We start from the raw sequence: 21,688 nt of genomic DNA, 5'->3' as shown, positions 1-21,688 counted from the left end.
AAGCCAAGATAAACAAACAAACAAAAACCCAAACAACCAACTCGAAAAATAAACAAAACCAACCAAACAAACAAATATAAACAGACAAACTTGTTACGCCCCTTAAAACGCGTCAGGCTACTGCAAAACGCCACCACCCGAGCGTTTTGAACGTGACATGCAGAAGCGCAGAAACAAAAAAGTGGTATCGACATGATTTTAGAAACCGTCAGAAAGTTACCTCCTGATTGATCACACATTCATTTTACACGTGGATCTGTGAAGCCCATTAGGGGTATTCCAAACCGGTGTGGATTTCTTTACTGATCGGCGGTGAGAAGGTCATCTTATTTGCGGTAGGATAAAATTATGTGATCGACCATGAAATGGCATTGGCGGCCATGAAGTCACATCCTTGTGGAAGTTTAATGGGTAGTGATACTGAAGTCGTATCTTAAATTATTTCAATTCTTATTCATCTTATTGTTTTCTCTTATATCTATTTGTTATTTATCTATTTATTCATTTCGGTTTGGGTCTGTTTTTATTTATTTACTTTGTTTTGTTTAATTCGTCGGTTGTTTGTTTTGTTTGAATGTTTGGTTGGTTTGTTTGGTTGGTTTAGGCCCTTTGTTTTTTATTTTGTTTGTTTATTTGTTTGTTCATCGTGGTTTTTCTGTGACATTTCATGAATATCTCGAAGTTTACCGTAAAATTTTACTGCTGAGAGTTTACAGTAAAACTCACAAGGATGGAGCCATATATGGGCATAGGTATATGATAAAACCCCTTATCACATATTGAGCTGTTATCATGGTTTTAACATCATCATAGCATTGGTTTGAAACAATAGATATTATAGTATTCGTCGCATGAGCGAGTGATAATTTGTACTTTTGTATTTTTTCTAATGTACGTAGAAATCAGAGTATTGTAAGTCATCTTATTGTGTTTTTATGGCTGCGTAGTTATCCGACATAGTCACGATAGTGTAGTGCCTGAGACTCACTAGCAAGAAAAAAACTCAGGGAAACTTGTGAGTCGTGCAGGCAGACACCTTCACAGACAGACTCAAGGACTCATTCTCTCATATGATCGCTCGTCAGTTCCAGCGTCTTCCGTCCTGTCTATTTCACATCCAATTACGACATTACCATGCCAAGGGCAGACAACAAACCGATTTTGAGAAATCGTTACAAGAGTTATTTTTTCAAGTAAATGTACTATTGTACCTTAACTGTCTTGACCCCAAAGGTTGAAATGAGTTCAAGGTGAGCAATCGGTCAGGAATGCAACATCAAATCCATTCCAAATCACCACACATGCCACAACATGTCCTGGAGTTGTTGGGAATAATGGTCCTTCGAAATATTTGAATTCATGCCTGACCTTGATCCTTACCCCTGAGAGAGAAAACACGAAAGTACAGACTCTTAGCCTCTATTGGTGAGATGCATTTTCGCGTCTTCAGCACTTTCATAATACGTTCAAAGTTTAAGTACCATGAAAGAGGCAGCTAACCAGCTGATTTTAAGAATATGTTGATAAGAAATATTTTACCGGCAAATTGTACTAGTACGTTTTTACATTAATTTGAACGCAGTTCACATTTTAGATCACAGTGACAACGGTCCGCAACTGTCTTTCCTGTACGATTCTAAACTTTTCCCGTCCACCTGCTACAGGTTATTCAAGCCCAAACAGGAAACCTCTTTACTCCCCCTCTCCCTATAAAAATAACCCCCACTGCTCTGTCCAACTACAACAATTCCCTATACCTCTCTTTTTGCAACGCCTACTGATGAGAAAATGCGAACCCACCCATTGATTCCCGCCTGCTGAATTTGCAGTCAAGAAATTACTTGGCAAATGCTTTGATGGACATCTTAAGCAGCTGCTCCTGAAATGCTTTGAAAACTTTAGAAATAGTACCATGGCACTGACCGGTCAACCACTATAAACAGCTTCCGACGCAGGCATTCCCATTATGTCGGCGTAGGGAGCGCTAGGTCAAGGTACCCACTCCTTACTTCTTTCACTGAGGCGAACAATGATGCTCTATCCCAGCTGGTTATTGACCGAAGCTATACACGAAAGAAGAAATGCTTAGAAAACTCGAAATATTTAGTGAGGACACCGTGTTGTTGTTTTGCCTTAATTTCCATAGCTGATTGATATTGGAATAAGAGATATTGTATCAGGTGTACAGTTTAACATATCTGCTGTCTATCATAATCATGATAATTGCACATTAGTTAAAAAAATCCAGACATGCAATAGGCGTTAAAACAGAAAAAGGCTATATTTAGAATAATTTCGTCTGTCTCACCCGGTACATTCAGTACAACTATTTCTTTATGAAAAGGTTTATTAGTATATTAAGAGGTTACATAATTATTTTTTAACTAAAGAATATTATTTTATGTGCCGACACTATATTTAGGTATAGACTATTGTAAGCATCGCTATCATTGACTGCAGTGATTGTGTTGTATTTATTTCCAACTTGGAGCTACCTTCGAATTTAGATTTTGTATGCCAATGGAGTCATTTTACCTCCATAGTTTCTCGAACCAAGCACCTATGTCGACATCGAATGAAAAAAGAAAAACCAAGGGCAATCACTAAATTCGTCGTGTGGGTTGGGTCGTCGAATTCGTGGAAAATGCGGTTGCGTTGCGGGTAGGGGTAAACCAAGACGAGTGTAGGGACTGGATAAATGACACTGACTTTTTAAATGAAATGAATGAATAAAATATAATGAACAATAATTCTCTAAAATTAAAATATACCGGTACAGAGTAATAGTGTCGATTTACAATCTCGTCAACAAAAACTTACTATTCCTAAATCAAACGTGCTCACTTCTGCACTCAATATGTCTAAGTATAATAGAAAAAATATTGTATCAAAAGTGCAAATTGTTATCAAAAACCTGAGAACAAATAACACTTATCGTAACAATGTTCAGCTATTACCACTTGTTGCTTTTCACTTGTCAGATAAATCAAATCAATGGCGCTAAGATTGTCATACAAATAGTACAGTGTCCGTTGCAGTAGATCTTTGAACGGCTGTATAGTAACGTTAATAATGCAGTGACACATAGACTCCAGTGTATAGTGAATCAAATATTTCGGTGAAATTTCAAAATCAAGTTCTTGCACACACATCAATTTGTAACCACCCTTGTTTAATAAGTACTTTTAAATGAATTATCAAACGTCAATAAATACATAGATTTAGCTAGTTTTTTATTGGAAAAAAAAATATTCATAGTTTCCTCATAGACAACCATGTATAGTGAATCAACATTTCGATGTAATTGCAAAATCAAAGTTCTAGCGCAAACATCCATTTGTAAACACCCTAGTCTAATCAAGTACATTCATATCAATAATCAAGCGTACTTGAATTCACAGATTTACCTAGTTTTGTATTGGAAAGCTTTTTTCCATAGTTTCCTCATAGACTACCATGTATAGTAAATATAATAGAGTCTCATGAATTGTGGATGAACATTTTTTGGTGAAATTCCAAAATCAAATTTCTTTTACACATAATATGCACCTGTAACCATCATATTCTAATCAAGTACATTTATGTTAATTATCCAATGTCTATATATGCACAAGTATAGCAAGCCCTTCACTGGAAAACAATTATTCACGGTCTTATCATAGACTCCCATAGTAGAGTGGATGAATATTTTCGATGAAATTCAAAAATCGAATTTTCTTGTACAAATATGAGTTGTAACCGCCCTATTCCAATCAAATGCATTTATGTCAATTATCAATCATCTATAAATGCATAGATATTGCAAGTTTTGTATTGAAAAAGTATTATACAGTTTTCGTATAGACTACCATGTATAGTGAATCAACACTATCAATTGAATTCAAATATCAAATTTTTGTACACACATGCACTTTTTACCAGCGACTACTGCAAGCAAAGTAATACATTTACATGAATCATCAAACATGTGCAAGTGTACAGATATAGCTTGTTTTCATGGGAAAATGGTAATAGTTTGCCCAATGCACTCCCATGTATTATGATTTGACATTTTAGGAGGAAGCACATTAGCCACATTTTGCCTTCGAATAGTTGTGCAAAAAATGGTGGCCCTCCCCAAAAGACATGCACGAAATTTCGTGACCCTTCAAAAATGTTTAAGCAAAACTGTTTAGATTTTATCACACCCTCTCCGGAGGTATTTGTGTGTGCCGCTTTACTCAAGCATTTTTTTTGCGGGGGGGGGGTTATGAATTTTTGTTATAATCTTAAAAGGTATGTAATCATTTTTTTGGTGCAATGGGTAGAGGGTTCACTTATTATGACTGATGCACAAGAAGAATTTGCCGGTCCATCCCCGGCCATAATAACTGAAATCTCCCTTACATTTGAGTCATTACCGTACATGCCAAAGGTCACCACGGTCACCAGGTCATGTCTGAAAAAAATCATAGACGATAATTGTCATTTCACCACTATATACCATCATAGAAGAACAGAGTCGGAGACTTAAAAGTTAAGCTGTGCAAAAACAACTTCAACGTTCCATGTTTCGTCACCTAATGTCCAAGCATGCCACTGTACAGATGTTCTGATCACATGATCTTGTTAGGTGATTTTGCTCATTAATATGCAGTCAAAGTTCTGAATGAAACATAGCCTATACCTGACCTATTTTCGTTAGCACAGCAGTCAGCGGTAGAAATGGGTCAGGAACCAGACTTGCCACTTTGGTCTCGGCATTACTTCCACACGTTGAGGGCGTATCTCAGATGATGTTTTTGCTAAAATGGGAAATTATCACAAATAGCAAGCGTGTTTATTTGCAGTCTTTAATTCCTTACCTTCTGTGGCTTAATGTTTTCAAAGGCAGCTTCAACGGGTCCCAAAATCTTCAAAGACCCCCAAAATCAAATGGTCCACCCCTTTTCTGACCCTGCTATCTAGTGTACTGGTGGCCAATATTTTGTTATTTTCTTGAATCTTCGATTTCTGCAAGAATAGTGAAAGACTTTTGTTTCTAGCGAAAAAATGGTATATGCCATGATTTAGAAATAAATGTACCATGGGATCGCCTATCTTTTTTACTAAAAAAACGGAAACGCAAAGTAGTCGGAAAATTATCGAAGAAGACCAATCAAGGAAACCCAAACCTCACTGAATGCAGTGCATTGCTCGATTGCAATCACCCTTAATTAGCAGAAATTAATCAAAATACCGCAGTGAGAACCATCAGGACGACGACTGGACTTCTAGAGTGTCTCCATGCAACCAACTCCCTTTTACCCTTCAAATAGTCAAGAAAATTACCCTGAACTACTGCCTAGGACTTCACGACTTTTCACACTGGCCCATGTTCTCCACCGTGACTTAAGATAGAGCTGGGCGTTGCAAACACAGTTTTTTCAAAGGAGTTTTTCTCATTTAAGATGACAAGGAAACCCCTCATACTATAGATTTTCAAAAGCAGGGAATCTAAAGTTTAGTATGGTGGCAATGGTTTACTCGAAGGATGGAGGGGGTGTATATTTGGGGTAAAAAGTCACTTTTGGTATTAATGACAAAAATTAATAAAGTTAAATGCTTGACGCTGTTTTCTGAAATTTAATATTTCACTTGAAACAAGAGTTTATGTAGAAATAAATGACCATTTTATTTTTCTATCCTCATTCTAAAATGGCATGGGTTGAAAGACTCAAAAAGTGATTAAAAACATGATCAGTAAAACTAAAATGGCTCTTATTCAAAATGTAAGACTTTTGTTGCCAAACAAAATATTGTTTTGTTATGTGGCGTTTAAAGAACATAATGTGGAAATTTCAGAAATTTGACACAGCCAGAGTTTAGTTAAATTGTTTGGAAATCACAAGTTGAAATCGGGAGAAAAGAGAAGCCAGGAAATCGGGTGATTTGCATACATTAGCATAAATTAACACTATTTATCACGCATTTTACGATTGCCTGACAAGCTAAAAGGTGATCCCAACCAATATTTTAATCTTTGGTTAACAAATTAATTAAATCTTAATGATTACTAGCAAAAAGTCATTTTGAGCAAAATAACGCTGTGTTGGGTACAGCGCCCCCTAAAATCATGTAGATGGGGAAGAAAACGGAAAGTACATTGCTACTCTAATGAGGGTGATGTGTGTTATAGGAATTCTTTAGAATGACAGCAGCAGTGAAACTGTCAACTCAGAAAGCACATTCTTCGCTTACAGTAACAGAGACACTAAACATTTACGAGGACAGCTCGACAGATTACATTCAATTTGACAAATTGCAGGATTAAAAGGCAGTTGTGATTTTTCCACCCTAATTTCTCATGTGCTAAAATTGATGTCCTCCCTGAAACTCCTTCCCGGTCAAATCTGAACACTCCCTAATGGCGTTAGTGCGCTGACCTCCGTATGCCTTGGCGACCTACTTTCATTTCGATGTCATTTAGCATACTGTCTGGGTCGCTCACTGCTAAAGGAGATCTAAAGGGCACAAGTTACGAACTAGCGTCTCAATCACTGGACGCGTTGTATGCTTAACTGCAAAAGCAACCCAAGGCTGGACGACATCCTGACATAGCGTTGGTTGACCTTTGATCACCTCGAGGCTATCAGAATTTAGCATTCAGTCTGGTTCATGCATAGCAATGCAAGATAAGGGGTGGATCATTTGATATTCTGTGGGCCTGCAAGAGTTTTGTAAAACATATTCCAAGACATTGCCCCTGGAAAAACGGCAGCCAAGAAGAGCAGAAAAATATAAAAAAAATTGCCAGCAGACAGAAAATAAAAAATAATTCACAGACAGACAGTTGCTTTTTCACCCATCCTCAATATTTGAGTGTTTCCACAACTCTTCATTTTATCTTTCAAAGCATGTTATGGATATACCTGTTAATAGCCAAATATAATTTGAACCAATGTAACATTAGAAATCTCAAGCATTTTCGCAGTATAAATTATATGCATAACGGCATTTTAGTTTCTTTGCGTTAACAAAGTGTTGAAAAGGCTGCCTTTATAAGCTGCACTGCCAAACAGAAATATTTCCTATTGGGATATTCGCCTGTCTTTGTTGACAAGGTAATAATGGGAACTCATTTTGTGTCTAATATGATTGTGAGTCTTTAACTCAAAATGCCTACTACCTTGAACAAGCTTATTCTCTAAACAGTAGTTGTAGGGGCTTTTGGCAGACGAGTCCACGATGATTTTGTTTTAGTCCTCCATCAGTAATCTTGCTGCAGTACAGGTTGCTTCACCATTCTCGCTTCAACTTTCCAGCATTATGGAGCAGGAGATGTTTTGCTTTCATTTCTATATCAACTTGAGCTTCTGAACACTTGTCATTGTCATGTCATGTGAAGGAAAATATCTTCACGAAGATAGCATTGAACGTTGGCATATCATTCCTCTGCGACATGAGGTGAATAAAAATTGTCAGAATTCACACAGTTGAAAAAAATATTCTGAATGAAGTTGCGAGAAAGAAATGCTCCAAAGTAAATTTTACAGAACCCCGCCCCCGAATATCAAATGGTCCACCCCTAAAGGGCATAGTTTACGAACTGGCATCTCATCACTGGCACGTTGCAGATCTGACTGCAAAATCTACCCTGGGCTGGACGACAGCGCCAATAAGCCGTAGTTAACGTGAGGCGTAAGACATACATAGCTGATAACCATTCTGACTCCGACTCTGTTGCATTCACGGTGGGTATAAACGATTCTCGCTACGTGTTAGACCGAAAAGTAATGAACCTATTATAGCGGCGGAAGGCCGTGCATTTTTCTTTCCACTTTGTAAAGGTCAAATGCAGGTCATTCATTTACCTGGCAAACTCCATCGCTTTTGCATTATATTATACATAAAAACTATCTACTGTTGATTGACCAATCAGAGTGCTCAATTCAGGGTGTTTTATCTACTCGTAAAGCCTTGGTCACCAAATTCCAGAAACGAATGACAGCGCTGTGTAGTAAAGTACTGTCCAATCAAAAGTGAACATGTCATATTCTCTAGACATCTGGTACGTTTTAATATTCAAATTTGGTAACACAGCGGAAACCAGCTGCAACACAAAATCTGCTGTGCCCTAGGGCATTTATATAATGTGCCCTAGGGCATTTATAGGATGTTCCATTACATTGGAAGGCTATTTCACAAATAAAAGTTTTAATTCATATCCTAAACATGTTACATTGACAAAGGGGACGGTTGACGTAAACACATTGAAAACGAAAATATATCAGTTAGGGGCGATAGTTTTTAAGTCGGATAAAACCCTCGTACTCGGGCTCTTCTGGTATATAAAGTCCAACCCTACGATAAAATGTCTCGGCCTGCGGCCTCGACATTTTATCGTTGGGTTGGACTTTATATACAAGAAGAGCCCTCATATTTGGGCTTTATATTATACATAAACATCGAAAATGACCTTTGACCGAACTACTTTATATGAATGTAAATGGTCCCATACTATATCAAAGGTGGTTTACAGCTCATACTTCATAATGCTTTTTTAAACTGAATGGGGGCATTAGGGACTGGTCAGCTTCTTCAGCCTGGGGGAAGGGGCGGTGGATTCATGGGACCACCCTCTTTTTGACTCAGGTGATAGGGGGTCAGTGTGTTTTTGAATTAAGACACGTGCTCATACTCGCTTAAAATGCATAGTACCAGCCACGAATTGCCTCATTCAGTCGCAGTTTAGCTGTGCTTTTACGGTTTCAGGCATAAACGAAAAGTCCTCTCAGACACTGTGCACATCAGATTTGGTCACAACTGGTAAAAATAGCTCTCTAGGGCTTCTCAGGACATGTTATTGAAACAAGCAAAAAACCCATTTTTCTTTGCTTTCGTACATTGTTTTTGTATAGGCGTGATTGTACTTTGTTACATAGAATATTATTGGTAGTGATAGATTCCTGTATAAAATTTCTGAACCTGTTATTAAAAGGTGACAGGGAAAACCAAAATTCATATTCAACATTAACACCTTGGAAGCTAGTACAAGGACAATTTTAAGGTAGAGTTTCAGAGAATAACAATACTGCAATGTTACTGAAAATAAACTTTTACACCTAAATCATCATGAAAACAGAGTTAAATTTAGTTCTCCTTTAAGGAAGAGTAGCTATAATTACTTTGTTATTTTTATTCTGTATATCAACTACTATCTGAACTATCTGAACCTTTTCACTCCCATTTTCCTCTGTAGAGGTCCACCATGATGTAGGTTAAAAGTATACATTGCAATGCCCAGTGTTAAGCTTGTCGAAATAGCCTGCAAAAAGGGGAATGTATTAGTCCAAACCAAAATTTATGTATTTGCAGTTTATTTACCTTGAATTATACTGATTATTTGACATATATGTCTATTCTACACATATGTATGCTATGTTGAAAAATTGAAGTCTGGGCATTTCCGTCGTTAATATAGAGAATAACCATGAAAAATTGTCAAAAGATACAGCTAACTTTCCCTTAAATATCTTAAGCTTTACCCGTCGATGGGGAAAACCAGTTTTAGTGAGCAAAGCATGGGTTCATTGATACTTAACATGATGGGATGGAAGCCAATTACCCACTTAAGTTTTTGATTTACTGCTGTTCTGCCTTTGATATTAGTGACATCAATTTATGTACAGCAGTTCTTGACATGAAGTTATGCATAGAAAGAGCGAAATACATTCACAGTTTATTAAAAATACTGCACTAACATTTAAAAATTGAACAATTGTAATTCCTATACTGCAACTGACATGTCAGCAATTTCACCCAAACAGAAAGACTGAATATATATATATATATATATATATATATATATATATATATATATATATATATATATATATATATACACACACACACACACACACACACACACATATATATATATATATATATATATATATATATATATATATATATATATATATATATATATATATATATATATATATATATATATATATATATATATATATATATAGTGTGTCACCCTATTTTCGTAGTTGGAATGGGGGTCAGCTACTTTTCGATGTCTGCAAAAAAATTTCCACCGCCCGCCCCAGGCCGAAGAAACTGACCAGTGCCTTATTGTCTGTGTGTTTTTCACCCTTCTATACGCATTTTTATGCAATTACACGTCTCCATATGTGTTGCAGTTGTATCGTTGTACATATGCTATATAAAAAATGGAATGGACGCGTTTGTGACGTCGACCTTATTGCACTTGGCACCTATATTAAGAAATGTTATTTTACTCATTTCCTGCATTTCAATGTGAGCCATCTGTAGTATTGCTATCAGTTAACATCGTGGCAGAGTTCTGGGTCATGTAGGGCAGGTTGAAAAATCAAGACCTCCGCAGATTTTTATCAATCTAGACTAGATCGCTGTGCAGCCAACAGTGTGATTTGTCATTGTAGTTGGCTAAATTCACTATTTTCCTCGTTGAGCCCCTTCAAAATAGTCGGGATATTCTAAGTATCATACTGGTATTAGCGATTTGATGCAAAACTAGCTCTTTAAAGGCTAATGTTTTAAAATTAGATTCAGAGACATACAGGCTCCTTTAACCTTTCAAAGTACAGACTCCCATTGTTATAGGGCAAATGACACATTGACACTGGGGTTATCATATTGAGAAGACACATACATAGTCGATTTAACACGATCGGAATTAATTAGGATAATTGGATGGTGAAAAAAGGTCGGTTTAATCTGCAAATGTAAGCCCTTTTGCTTTTCTTTTTTACTTATACACTTGCTTTTATGAGTATTTTGTAATATTGCAACATTCAGCTATAGGGCACCTATCATTTTTGAAAAATTTGAAAAAAATGTGAAGAATTATCTCAAATAAGTTTCAATCGTGTCATTTGTTATTATTGTCTTAGGGCGAAGACATTAAGTTGGTCAGAAATCCACAGGTTATTTAATTGAGCTCATCATTTCTTGAGATTTAAATACAGTAAGTAAAATAGTCGACATAACTTAATAGGAAGAGTATTTGTGCGCATGTTGTTGAGGTATGGGTCTGACACTGTTAACATTTTAGCGTAGGTAAGGATCAAGTTTCAGAAAGTTCTAATTAAAATTAATTTTAAGTCGGCAACAATATATTTCTCATTGTGTACAAACAAAATGTTTTGCAAAGCTTTTGTGTAATCCCAGTGAATGTGACAGTGCTGGAATTTGTTCATAAGAGAAGTGGATTTTGTGACGATGTCTTTCCGAGAGTAAGCTTCAGACTTAAGATTGATGATTCCTCTTCCATACGAGCTTGTTATGCTGACCGGGAGAGTGCTATGCAATGGCTTGCCATAAAAGTCTACCACAGCAAGCAGAGCACGATATGAAAAAGCGTTAGAACAGGTTATAGTTCCCTATAACTGTATGGCTCCGATTACATGCTCTTCCGAAATAGGGTAGTCAAGATTTTTTTTTTTGTATTTGGCAATTTTTTTTATTTCTTGATTCATATGTTTTACAGTTATTCGAGAAATATGAAACGATGAATTGTTAAGTCATAAAACGTTTTAAGTCTGGGTAGTGTGGTCATATCGCCTACTTGTGGCACCAAGACTAGTTTATGTTGGTGTGTGCATGAAATTTGGACTGGCCAATTGCAAAAAATTATTCTTCTTGAAGAAACTGATCTGTTTCTTTATGACCACGTGCAGGATTTAATAGATAAAACTATGATTTACTCATGATCACATACATGTAAATAAGAATTAACGAAATTTCTTCTCATCAACAACCGTATTCGTCCGAACATAAACCCTTGGTCTTAGTATAAGCCCCTTCCCTACATAGAAGTGATGATGAACACCAAAAGCTGTTTTTAATTGGGAGATTACAAGTCTCGATTGGTCAAATCACAGAAAACATCTACAAAATTAATCGGACTTGACAAATTGTGGTACTTGTAGTATATTTTTCATTTGCTTCAAATCGCCCATGCTCAAACATCAATCGACTTCTTATTTCGCTTGTTGTTCTTTAACAGCAGATACAATGGCAGAGTGTCAGACTATGAAGTGTGTCAAGATGGTTGGCAAATTTCCCACGAGTCTGGAACTACTCACCGAAGAAAAGGTCCCCGCTGTGCCACCAGAGGGGGCACTTGTAAAGGTTTGAGACTGTTTGAGAAAATAACATTTCATTGCGACCAGTTTTGGTCAGTTTCAAGAGTGAAAGTCTATTTGTGAGATAAATCTAGGTGTTTGTATGTAAAGCGACTTTCCACATTACGCGAACTTAGTAAGCTGCCAACTATATCATAGCTGTATCTCAGGGAATGCTTGATAAAATGCTTCCGTAAAGTGAGAAAAAAACGTAAAAACACGATGACATAATCATTTTTTATTGGATTACTTATGAAACGTTTTTGAATCGAAATTTCGTTGAATTCAGAAGGCTAAACTTAACGGTGACAATTCAATTGCTCCCGATGGAACAGCCATATTGGCTGCTAAGGTCAGAATGCCTCATGGGATATTTTATATACCTCACTCCTTCAGGTATTGTTCGCCGGAATGTGTCATAGCGACGCGCTGATCTGGGAAAAAGCGCCCGTTTTGCCGATAAACCTTGGTAAGATTTGTTATTATTTTCGATCGGCATAGCATGACCTACACATTGCTTGTCCTTGTATCAGAACGATAGGTGGGAATTACACTCATGCTAAGCAATCACGAGACGTTGAAACCAAATTGTGCAAAAACTTAAACACAGTTGTCATGGTCATTTAATTTATGGAATTTCTCGATAATTTTTTCATTTCCCATATGATGTGATATCCAAAGAATCCATCACACACGTTACCATAGCCTGCGTTCAAAAATGCATACTATTGTTAGTAAAATTTTGCATTTTTAATTTCGTGAGTCAATTTCTTGGTTCCAGTCAATTTCTTGGTTCCTTCATGCCCCAGTGCTTTTTAGATTTATTAAAAAACTTTACGACCAGTAAGAAAAGGACGTTAAAGTTTGGACAAAAAGACTGAGTTAGCATATGCAACGTAGGTCTTTGCAGACCAAGTGTACACTATAAGTGTGCATTTTATTTGTATATTAAATATCACAAACGTATTAGAGAAATGTACAGAATCAGTATCGTGTGTATATTGTCGTATATCAAGCAAACATATAAATAATACATACATACATACATACATACATACATACATACATACATACATACATACATACATACATACATACATACATACATACAAACTGTCCTCACTTCAAAGTTACTCGAAATAATACACGAAAGTTTAAAATGCTACAAAGAAAACTAGTTGTTGTATAGTGTGCTTCGGTATTATATTTATGTGTACATTCTTTCACATGCTTACCTACTTAACATATCTAAGGTCATGAAATTGCTGGAACCATTCATTCTATTGGTCAATCGGCATCCAATCCTGACGCACTGGCCATAGGGGACAATGTTGCTGTCTACCCATGGATTGGCTGCCAGCGTTGCAAGCCTTGTCTCGCTTGGAAAGCACTCCTTTGTGATTTGCCATCTCTGCAACAAGTGGAAATCGGCATCACAACCGATGGAGGGTAACATATAATATTTTTTATTTTGAATTTTCAATTATTTAAATTGAAGAATGCTAAGGCGCACGATGCGTTTACCAGTAGTTCATCAACGCTGAAAAGTATCCTTTACAGGCTCCTAAACATTTCTGGAGCTGACTCGTTGCTAATTTGTTAAAAGTTTGTACTTTGTAATCGGCTTGATAGAACGCGTTACTATTAAGGCAGTATGCGCCTCAGAAGTGAAAGACTTAAACTTTTGCTCATACCTTCGTCAATGAGACATTCAATGGTAAAAATCAGGGGTCACAGTGCACAATTTTGGACTTGGACCGATACTTCAAATTCAATATGGCCGCCATCCTTTTGTTAATTCTATTGGAAAAATAAACTTTTTGATAATTATTGTGTTTTGCTCCAAGAACTTTTAAATGACCCCACTAGCGACAAACCAGGCATGTATCGGAATAATTTCAGAGGCTGAATATCTGTTAGCGAGGCACACTCTACCTCAAATAGAAAATCTAGACTACTTGTGTTAACAACACTACAAAAAATGCATGAGTATTTTACTTTGTAGTGATTATTTATTTCAACTTGATCGTAACAATCGATCTTTCAAAGAGTTGTAAGCAAAGATAATTATTTCTACATGTTCAGTACAGCTCTATAGATATGTATGGTTAAAACCACAGTACCAGGGAAGATTTCAAGCCGAACTTTCGATGCGTTTTCCAGATTTTTATGCTCATTAAATCACATTCTTTTTCTACTCAAAAGATAACATTTGAATTTCTTCTGTTCCTATTATCAGCAAATCTCGTAGACTGGTGTGTAATTGTTAAACGCTGTTAACAAGTTGCATGTTGTCGTGACTAGAATTCATTTGTCGACAATAACATCACAAAATGCCTTGTGGTGACATATTTGTATGTCCACAGACTTTTGGGAGAAGATTGTTAAAATATACGTGTTTTATGGCACAAAACTATGAAAATACATGTACTCAAACGTTACAGCGTTGTCCTTTTTAAACATTAACACGATTGGAACTTATTTGGGATAATTGGATCTTCATATTTTTCAAATTTCTCAAAAGTAGTAGGTGCCTTGTAGCTGAATGTTGCAATATTACAAATTAACCATAAAAACAAGTGTGTAACTTAAAAGGGACATTAGCTGTAACTGTTGACTAATTTTTCATTGCTCTGTTTCAATGTATCAACTACAGAATTTTACTACAATCTGATCATCACGACCAATGCCCGGTGTCCTTCTTGCCAACACAGCCTGTATATGTGAAATGACCATTGTTATTGTTGATAAATGTATTCTAGTCAGGACCTGAATACAAAATATAAACAATAACAATGCAGATTACACTCATATAGGGTATATTTATGAGCTAAATATTAAGAATTTCTCCATGGTTCAGGGATTCAAACCAGAAACTGCGGATGAATCACAGAAACAAACAAAATACAAAAATGACCAAAGTTACGGCTAATGGATCTTTAAAAAGAAAAGTAGATTATGTTTCTTTTGCAGATTAAATCGACATTACTTCACCATCTAATTATCACAAATTAGTTCCAATTGTGTTACATGGTCCCTGGTCTTGTAGGCGATGACAATTTAATATTTATTCAGTGTTGAGGAAAAATTCACAGATCATTAAATGTTTTTATTTGACTCAGCTATGCCCAGTTTGTTGCAGTGCCAAAAGTGGCTTGCCTTGTCAAAGTGCCCAAGACTGTTCCCATGGAAATTGCAGGAATGCTGGGATGCGGGATGTTGACGGCATACAATGCAGTGCAAACAGCGATAACGAAAATAGATCCAGTGCTGGCAATGAGAGGTATGTTTACATTAATTGTTAACATCAGTCTCAAATCAAAGACGTGGTTCTGACATGTTTGCTTTGGAGAAAAAAAGTCATCTATTTGTTCTCGATATTTTGGTCGAGAACAAATTTATGACTTTCTTTTTACCCGATATTTGTACCCCAAATCTGAATATTTTTTCTCTAATTTTCCTTATAATGATTAGATGTATGTTTTTTTAGTATTGTTTCGAATTACTCGAACGAAGTTCCCGACCGACAAGCCAATTTGGGCAGACTCGGCGTGGGAAACACATAATTTAGTCATTTTTGCCAATTCTTATTTATAAGCTGCATGCAGGATCACGTTACAGTGCCAGTAGCTGTAACGTTTGATGATTTTTCATTATTTTCATGGCAGCCATAGTTTCTAGTTCTACTCCCAAAAGTAAGGTTAATTTACTGTATTCAGTTTGTCAACTTAGCTTGTAAATGTGTAAACTGCATGGTTATCGTTACATGTGAGTTCTGGTCCGGACTAGAATTCAAATATATCAGTGTGCTTTGCAATCATATGTGCTGTGTTTGCTATTTAAATAGCGGTGTGTTAGTGAGTGATGAAAGGTTTGAATATTCCAGTTGTAATCTACACATTGTTAATGTAACACAATAAAAAAGCTAACCAGTGTCAATGAAATATTGCCTTTCCGTTGATGTGGAACTACTTACCTAAAAATCATTGACAATGTCCGTATATTGTATCTCCATGTATAAGATAAGTGCGGCATTTTGGTTATTGGTGCAGGAGGACTGGGGCTGTCTGCGATAAATTTGCTGAAAGCGTTGGTTCTTCCAAAGTATGATAACGTCGAAGTTTTCTGTGCTGATTTGCTCGTGAGTGGTTTGAATCTTTTTTCTTAACTACTGTTACATTATTTCTTCACTTTGGACGACGCAAATTTGACCTATATAGTACGTGTAAGAAAACCAATATAATCATTTAGACAGGAACAAACAAATAAATTAGACTGGAACAATTTCAAAATAGGGACAGCAATTAAATTCAATGTCCAATATCAAAATCATGTTTGACAAATATTTATATCTTTCACTGTTAATCACACATTTCATAAATTCTCACTTCCAATTTTCATCTATGTTGTTTTAGTAAGACCTCCAAAACACATCTGTGGACGTAACACAGTCACATTTCTAATCCGCTTGCGTTTTTAATACAGATTCTTTATGACGATGAACACTAGACTATGGTAGGGTCTATAAACTGTTGCTCAAACTTTCCTTAAGGAATCCTTCAGCTATCCTCTTTCAAAATCACGACTAAAAATTGGGGGTCGCCGTGCAAATTTTGGTACAGGAGAAACAAATTACCCAAGATTTACCGATATCTTAAATTCAAAATGGCCGCCATTCCCGTATTAATTGTATAAAGAAGAATAAAATTTTCGATTTTCGAGAAACTGGGGCGGTGAAAAGGTTTTTTTTACAAAGAAGAAGAGCTTTAAAATGAGCCCCCACAAGTAGTAGATCGGAAAAGAATTGTATAATTTTTGGAGTCCTAATATCTGTCCCCGAGACGCATTCTACCTTACGGATTCGGGTGATTATAAACCAAATCTGTTGTTTTCGGGAAGATAGTAATGTACAGTGAAAAGTAGCAGCTATTTGGAAATATGAATCGTTTTACGAGGTTCAATTTAGAAATATCTGTAAGTTCTTCCTAATTCCATTGTAAATGGTACTCTAACCAAATTTGTTAAAAAGATCATCACCGTTGTTATACATGTACATATTGCTTCCTCATTTTATCTCTTAAGTCAGTAGGTGAGCTTTGCATTTAATGCCCTATTCGGTAAACGTATGGACATTGATAACTTATAGTAGTATGTAAATAATATTGCCGATTGGACTCAAACATGTTTTGACTCAAGTACTGCTCAACAGCGGGTAGAAGTTAGTTACACAAGTTTTACGAAAATCGTGTGACGATGTAAATGATCTTTTCGGCGCAAAGTTAACAAAAAACAGCATTGCAGCGGTTTTGCGATGAGTCGCCATCATGTGACATGTCAAGACTGACACAGCTGCCATGGCTTTCATCCTGTTATTCTAAAATAAGTGAGTATAAAATTGGACGACATGATCATAGGCAACAGCATTGAATGAACCTATTGCACATACTTAATATCCCCAACTCTGCTATCCTACGTGAAATAGGAATGTAACTCTGAAAAAGATTCAGAAAACTCCAACCAGCAATGGCTCAACCTGGTAGGACAAAGACCTCACGACTGTAAGTTCTTGATGCTTGTTAATACTTCTAAAAACATCGTTTTTTCAGGAGAACAAACTTTCTGTGGCTCTAGAAGCCGGCTGTCATGGCATTATCCATTTGAAGGACGGCGAGTCTGAGGAGGAGCGGATCAGCAGAGTAAAGTCAGCGTTTCACGAAGGAGGGCCTCACATAGTTATCGACTTTGTCGGCACTAATGGCACATTCAACATTGCCTTCCAATCGCTGAAAAAGGTATGTCGCGTTGTTTAAGAAGATTTTAAAGTTGACGAGGTAAATGTTCAACTGGGTCTTGCAACACTGCACTGAAAAAGAATTAGTTCGCTATTTCCGTCCACGGTTTTCCCTCCACAGTTCAACAAAATAAAAGCCGCTTGTATAACATAGGTGATGAAATTGTCTTGTGATGGTCCGGAGGTAAGGCCGATTACAACTGGGGAGCTAATTTCCTGATCCTTGAAGTCACGCTTTTTACCGGGTATGCAATATGTTGTGGAATTGAATACGTTTCCATAAAGTGCTATTTTCCTTGTGTAGTTTTTTTTCTTAGTTGACAGGGAGAATTATTGGTGTAGTGTATTTCAATATTTAGTAAATTCTAGATTATTTGTTTATCAAACCAAACACTTGCAAGATGACCGTTGAATTTTATAAGTTATTGTTTGAGAGAAAAGCCTAAAGTTTCCCCTGGAAAACGGATTATTCTTGCTTTCTGCATTGGTTGTGGTTTATATAAAAGAATGTGTCGCCTTTTGTAGAATATGACCATTTTCGACCAAGGCCATTTTGTCTTCTCCAATATTTTCAGACTGGCTCAATTCTGTGCGTCGGTTTATACGGCGGCACAGGAGTGATGCCCCTATACCCACTGATCTCTAAAGCTATCAATGTGCATGGAATTTACACCGGCAATTTGCAACAAATGAAGGACCTTGTTGAAGTGGTTGCAACTGGGAAGGTAAAGCTACTTTATTGATTTGTGTCCACGCACAGGAAATTTACCATTGTGATCATACTTTGAATATCATGATTAACATATTTCGGAACACAGGACATATTTCGGAACACAAGACCTGGTTCAGCTTCAACCTGGCATTACGCATGCGTGAATCTATTTCCATCTTCCCTCTCGCAGACAATAGTCAGTCAAACTAAACTATTGCTCTTTGAGGTAAAGAACTACGTAAAAGTATTGAGCAAACTCGGAGGGGACATGTTTGTGTATGTTGTTGGTAGCATTTGACAAGAAACATGAAGCGAAAAGATAGTTTACGTTTTGAGATACAGTGCATAAATACATCCTAGCCTTTAGTTTTATGTGGCTTACAGTGCTTTTTGACAGATTCAAACCTTCGAAGAAGCAGACACTCGTTTGTGATTGAAAATAGTAATATTAACGTTACTTTCATTTTGGCACGAATTTCAAAACTTTCTAACGATTCTCCTAAAGTGACTTCCAAATTAATTAAGCACCAATTCGTTTGTTGCCAGGTTATGAAAAGAAAAGATCACATACCTCTCTTTAAAAAATTGTGAAAAGAAACCTGCCGAGTCGGTTATTTGTCTGGTGAGGGTTTTTTCAAAAAGAGACACTCTGCTGTTTTACCCGGAAATCAAGCAAAGTAACGCCAAGTTTTAAACCACACTCATTTACGAAAGTCCAAACCTGACGCTGCACTGTCCTCGGGTACTGTCTGAAACATTGAAACAATCATGGCAGTATATTATCTAAGGTTTTCCTCATTCATTTCAGGTGAAACTCGTACCTTTCGAGATTTACAATCTTGAAGACGCTCCGAAACTTATACATAAGTTGAGAAGTGGAGAGATCGTTGGAAGAGCAGTTTTGGCCCCAAATCAATAAATAGTTGACGGTGCAAAATTAAGTTTCTGCTGTTTTCCGTTTCTTTTGCATTCTCATATACTTTTTTGCGTCATTTTCTTAATTGGAATCGGACTATTTGGTTATTTTTACATTGAACAAGGAGAGATACATCGGACTTGTAGTTTTAATATGAACACCATACAACAAACAGGCAGGCTCAATAGCAGAGTCAAAGTAACTGAAATAAACTGTCATGTATATGGTTAATTGTGTTTACTTGGGCAAATTTCCACAAAATAAAAGTACTAAGCAAGGTGTAGCTATGCCAAACGCTTTCGAAAATAGCACATCTATTCTTATTTGTTGAATATTTTATATTCTACAGAAATAACTGTCAAGCAACCTAAAGCCACATTTTACTCAATGAAGTAAATGAGCAGTATATATCATTATAATTTTTATACGACCTTAATGCCATAAATATATTGCCACTGTACAAGTAACTCTTTCATGGAAGTGAAACCTGCTAGGCCTGACAGAGTAAGATTTTAGCAAGGATTTTAGGTGACACGAAATCTTTTTAATGGACCATTCAATTTCCCTTAAAACTCTGTAGCATTGAATGCCTAGGTACCACATGCATGTACTGTGTAAGAAACAATAACCGCTATTTTCAAATAAAGTTGATCACTTATTATGTCTCTAAACAATTGGGAGACGGTCACTGTTTGAGCACATAAAGAAATTGTAATGTAGATGTATAAGTAGTATATTTTAGTTTAAAAAATATATTCAAATTTTTCAAAAGTAGAAGTGGTTATCATAACAGTTGTTGAATTTCCTTAACTTTAAGACCACGTGGTGTTTTAATTGAGCGCCAATGTATGAGGTGATAGATCAATATGTGACTGGGTAAGCATTCATGTATTGTCAAGAGATTGGTTTCTATCTAACACAGGATTCCATTGTGACTGATCAACCTGCACCCACAGTGGTAGGGCTAATTTGTTATGATGTAAGAGTCCCATCATTGATGTGCAAAAACTGAATATTTTTTTCTGAAATTTTGTATGACACTCTTGGAAAATACAATTTCCGTGAAATGGTTAATTTTCTACCTTGTTACCACTGACGCCGTGATTGACAATATATTAATCACGGGTCAAGGGTCAGCTGCAAGCTGCAACAGAAAATGAACACAACATGCACAAACAGACCAAATTTGGCGATTTTCCGTCGTCAGCAGCAAACGCTACGATAGTGATAACCCATACTCATGATCAGCCAAGTAATCGAAAATAACTATTTTGTAACGACTGGGTATGCATTGTAGGTCACCTATCTGACATATTTTTCCACCGTGTCCGAAAATATCATAAACCATTAGTCAGTAGTTGTTTGAGATGTTTATAATGAAAGACAAAATTGGAGCTTCTGTTTTGTCTTTATTGTAGATTTACCCACATATCAGCGCTTAGACATAGGTTCCAATCCCATGGAAATGGTTTTTTTTGGCTATTGGAATATACTTTCAATATTTATGTACAACTTGACCTGAGGAATACCTGTGAACGTGTACGGTCATTATCGGGCAATCGTATCTTGCTGAAATTTTCGTACACGTCGAGCGTACAGAAATCCTTCATGGCATCAGTCCTGAGTTGATGGCGTTATCTATTTCAGGCGTCAAACCGGACATAGGTGGTAAATCACGATTTTATGGTTGGTGTTATTAATCTGCCTGATATCAACAATGAAACTGTAAATCAAGAAACGGAGAATCAAGAATCTCAAGAAAAATGCCTACGGTCTATTAATTGAATGGCGACAACTGTACAAATATCAATGCTCTGTTTTGAGTTTAGATAACATCTTAACTACATGCACTACATTTGTCACTCTTCCCTCAGCCGTTAACAAACAGGCAATCGGTGAATTAACGGGTAATTGGCGAATTTTTCAAATCTATGTTCCTCAGTTTATTGCCAAAATGATCGGGCTTTTACAATGGACCTGCGACAAGTCGAGCAGCCTTTTCTCACGACCTTAGGGGTCCATGCTTTCTTGTACTGACACACCTCGTTGGCCAAGAACAGTTGTCTGTAGGGAAGGACCTTAAGTATCGATGTAACTGAAGTGTATACCGCCAAAGCTCCAGCTCATGCCGT

General features: G+C 36.6%; 1 protein-coding gene across 1 annotated transcript; it reads left to right on the top strand.

Moving 5' to 3' along the window:
- Nucleotides 1–7,555: 7,555 nt before the first annotated feature.
- Nucleotides 7,556–20,470, top strand: LOC139140865 (alcohol dehydrogenase-like). Its single transcript, XM_070710337.1, has 9 exons — nt 7,556–7,712; nt 12,020–12,144; nt 12,534–12,606; nt 13,391–13,586; nt 15,260–15,420; nt 16,160–16,278; nt 17,744–17,929; nt 18,504–18,653; nt 19,449–20,470. Exons 2-9 carry the CDS (start codon nt 12,028–12,030, stop codon nt 19,557–19,559), a joined length of 1,113 nt encoding a protein of 370 aa, XP_070566438.1. The 5' UTR covers nt 7,556–7,712; nt 12,020–12,027; the 3' UTR covers nt 19,560–20,470.
- Nucleotides 20,471–21,688: the final 1,218 nt, after the last annotated feature.

This window comes from Ptychodera flava, chromosome 9 (assembly GCF_041260155.1).
Source record: "Ptychodera flava strain L36383 chromosome 9, AS_Pfla_20210202, whole genome shotgun sequence".
NCBI classification, from domain to species: domain Eukaryota; kingdom Metazoa; phylum Hemichordata; class Enteropneusta; family Ptychoderidae; genus Ptychodera; species Ptychodera flava.
Note: the sequence above shows the minus strand (reverse complement) of the source record. Positions and strands in the feature narration are given on the sequence as shown.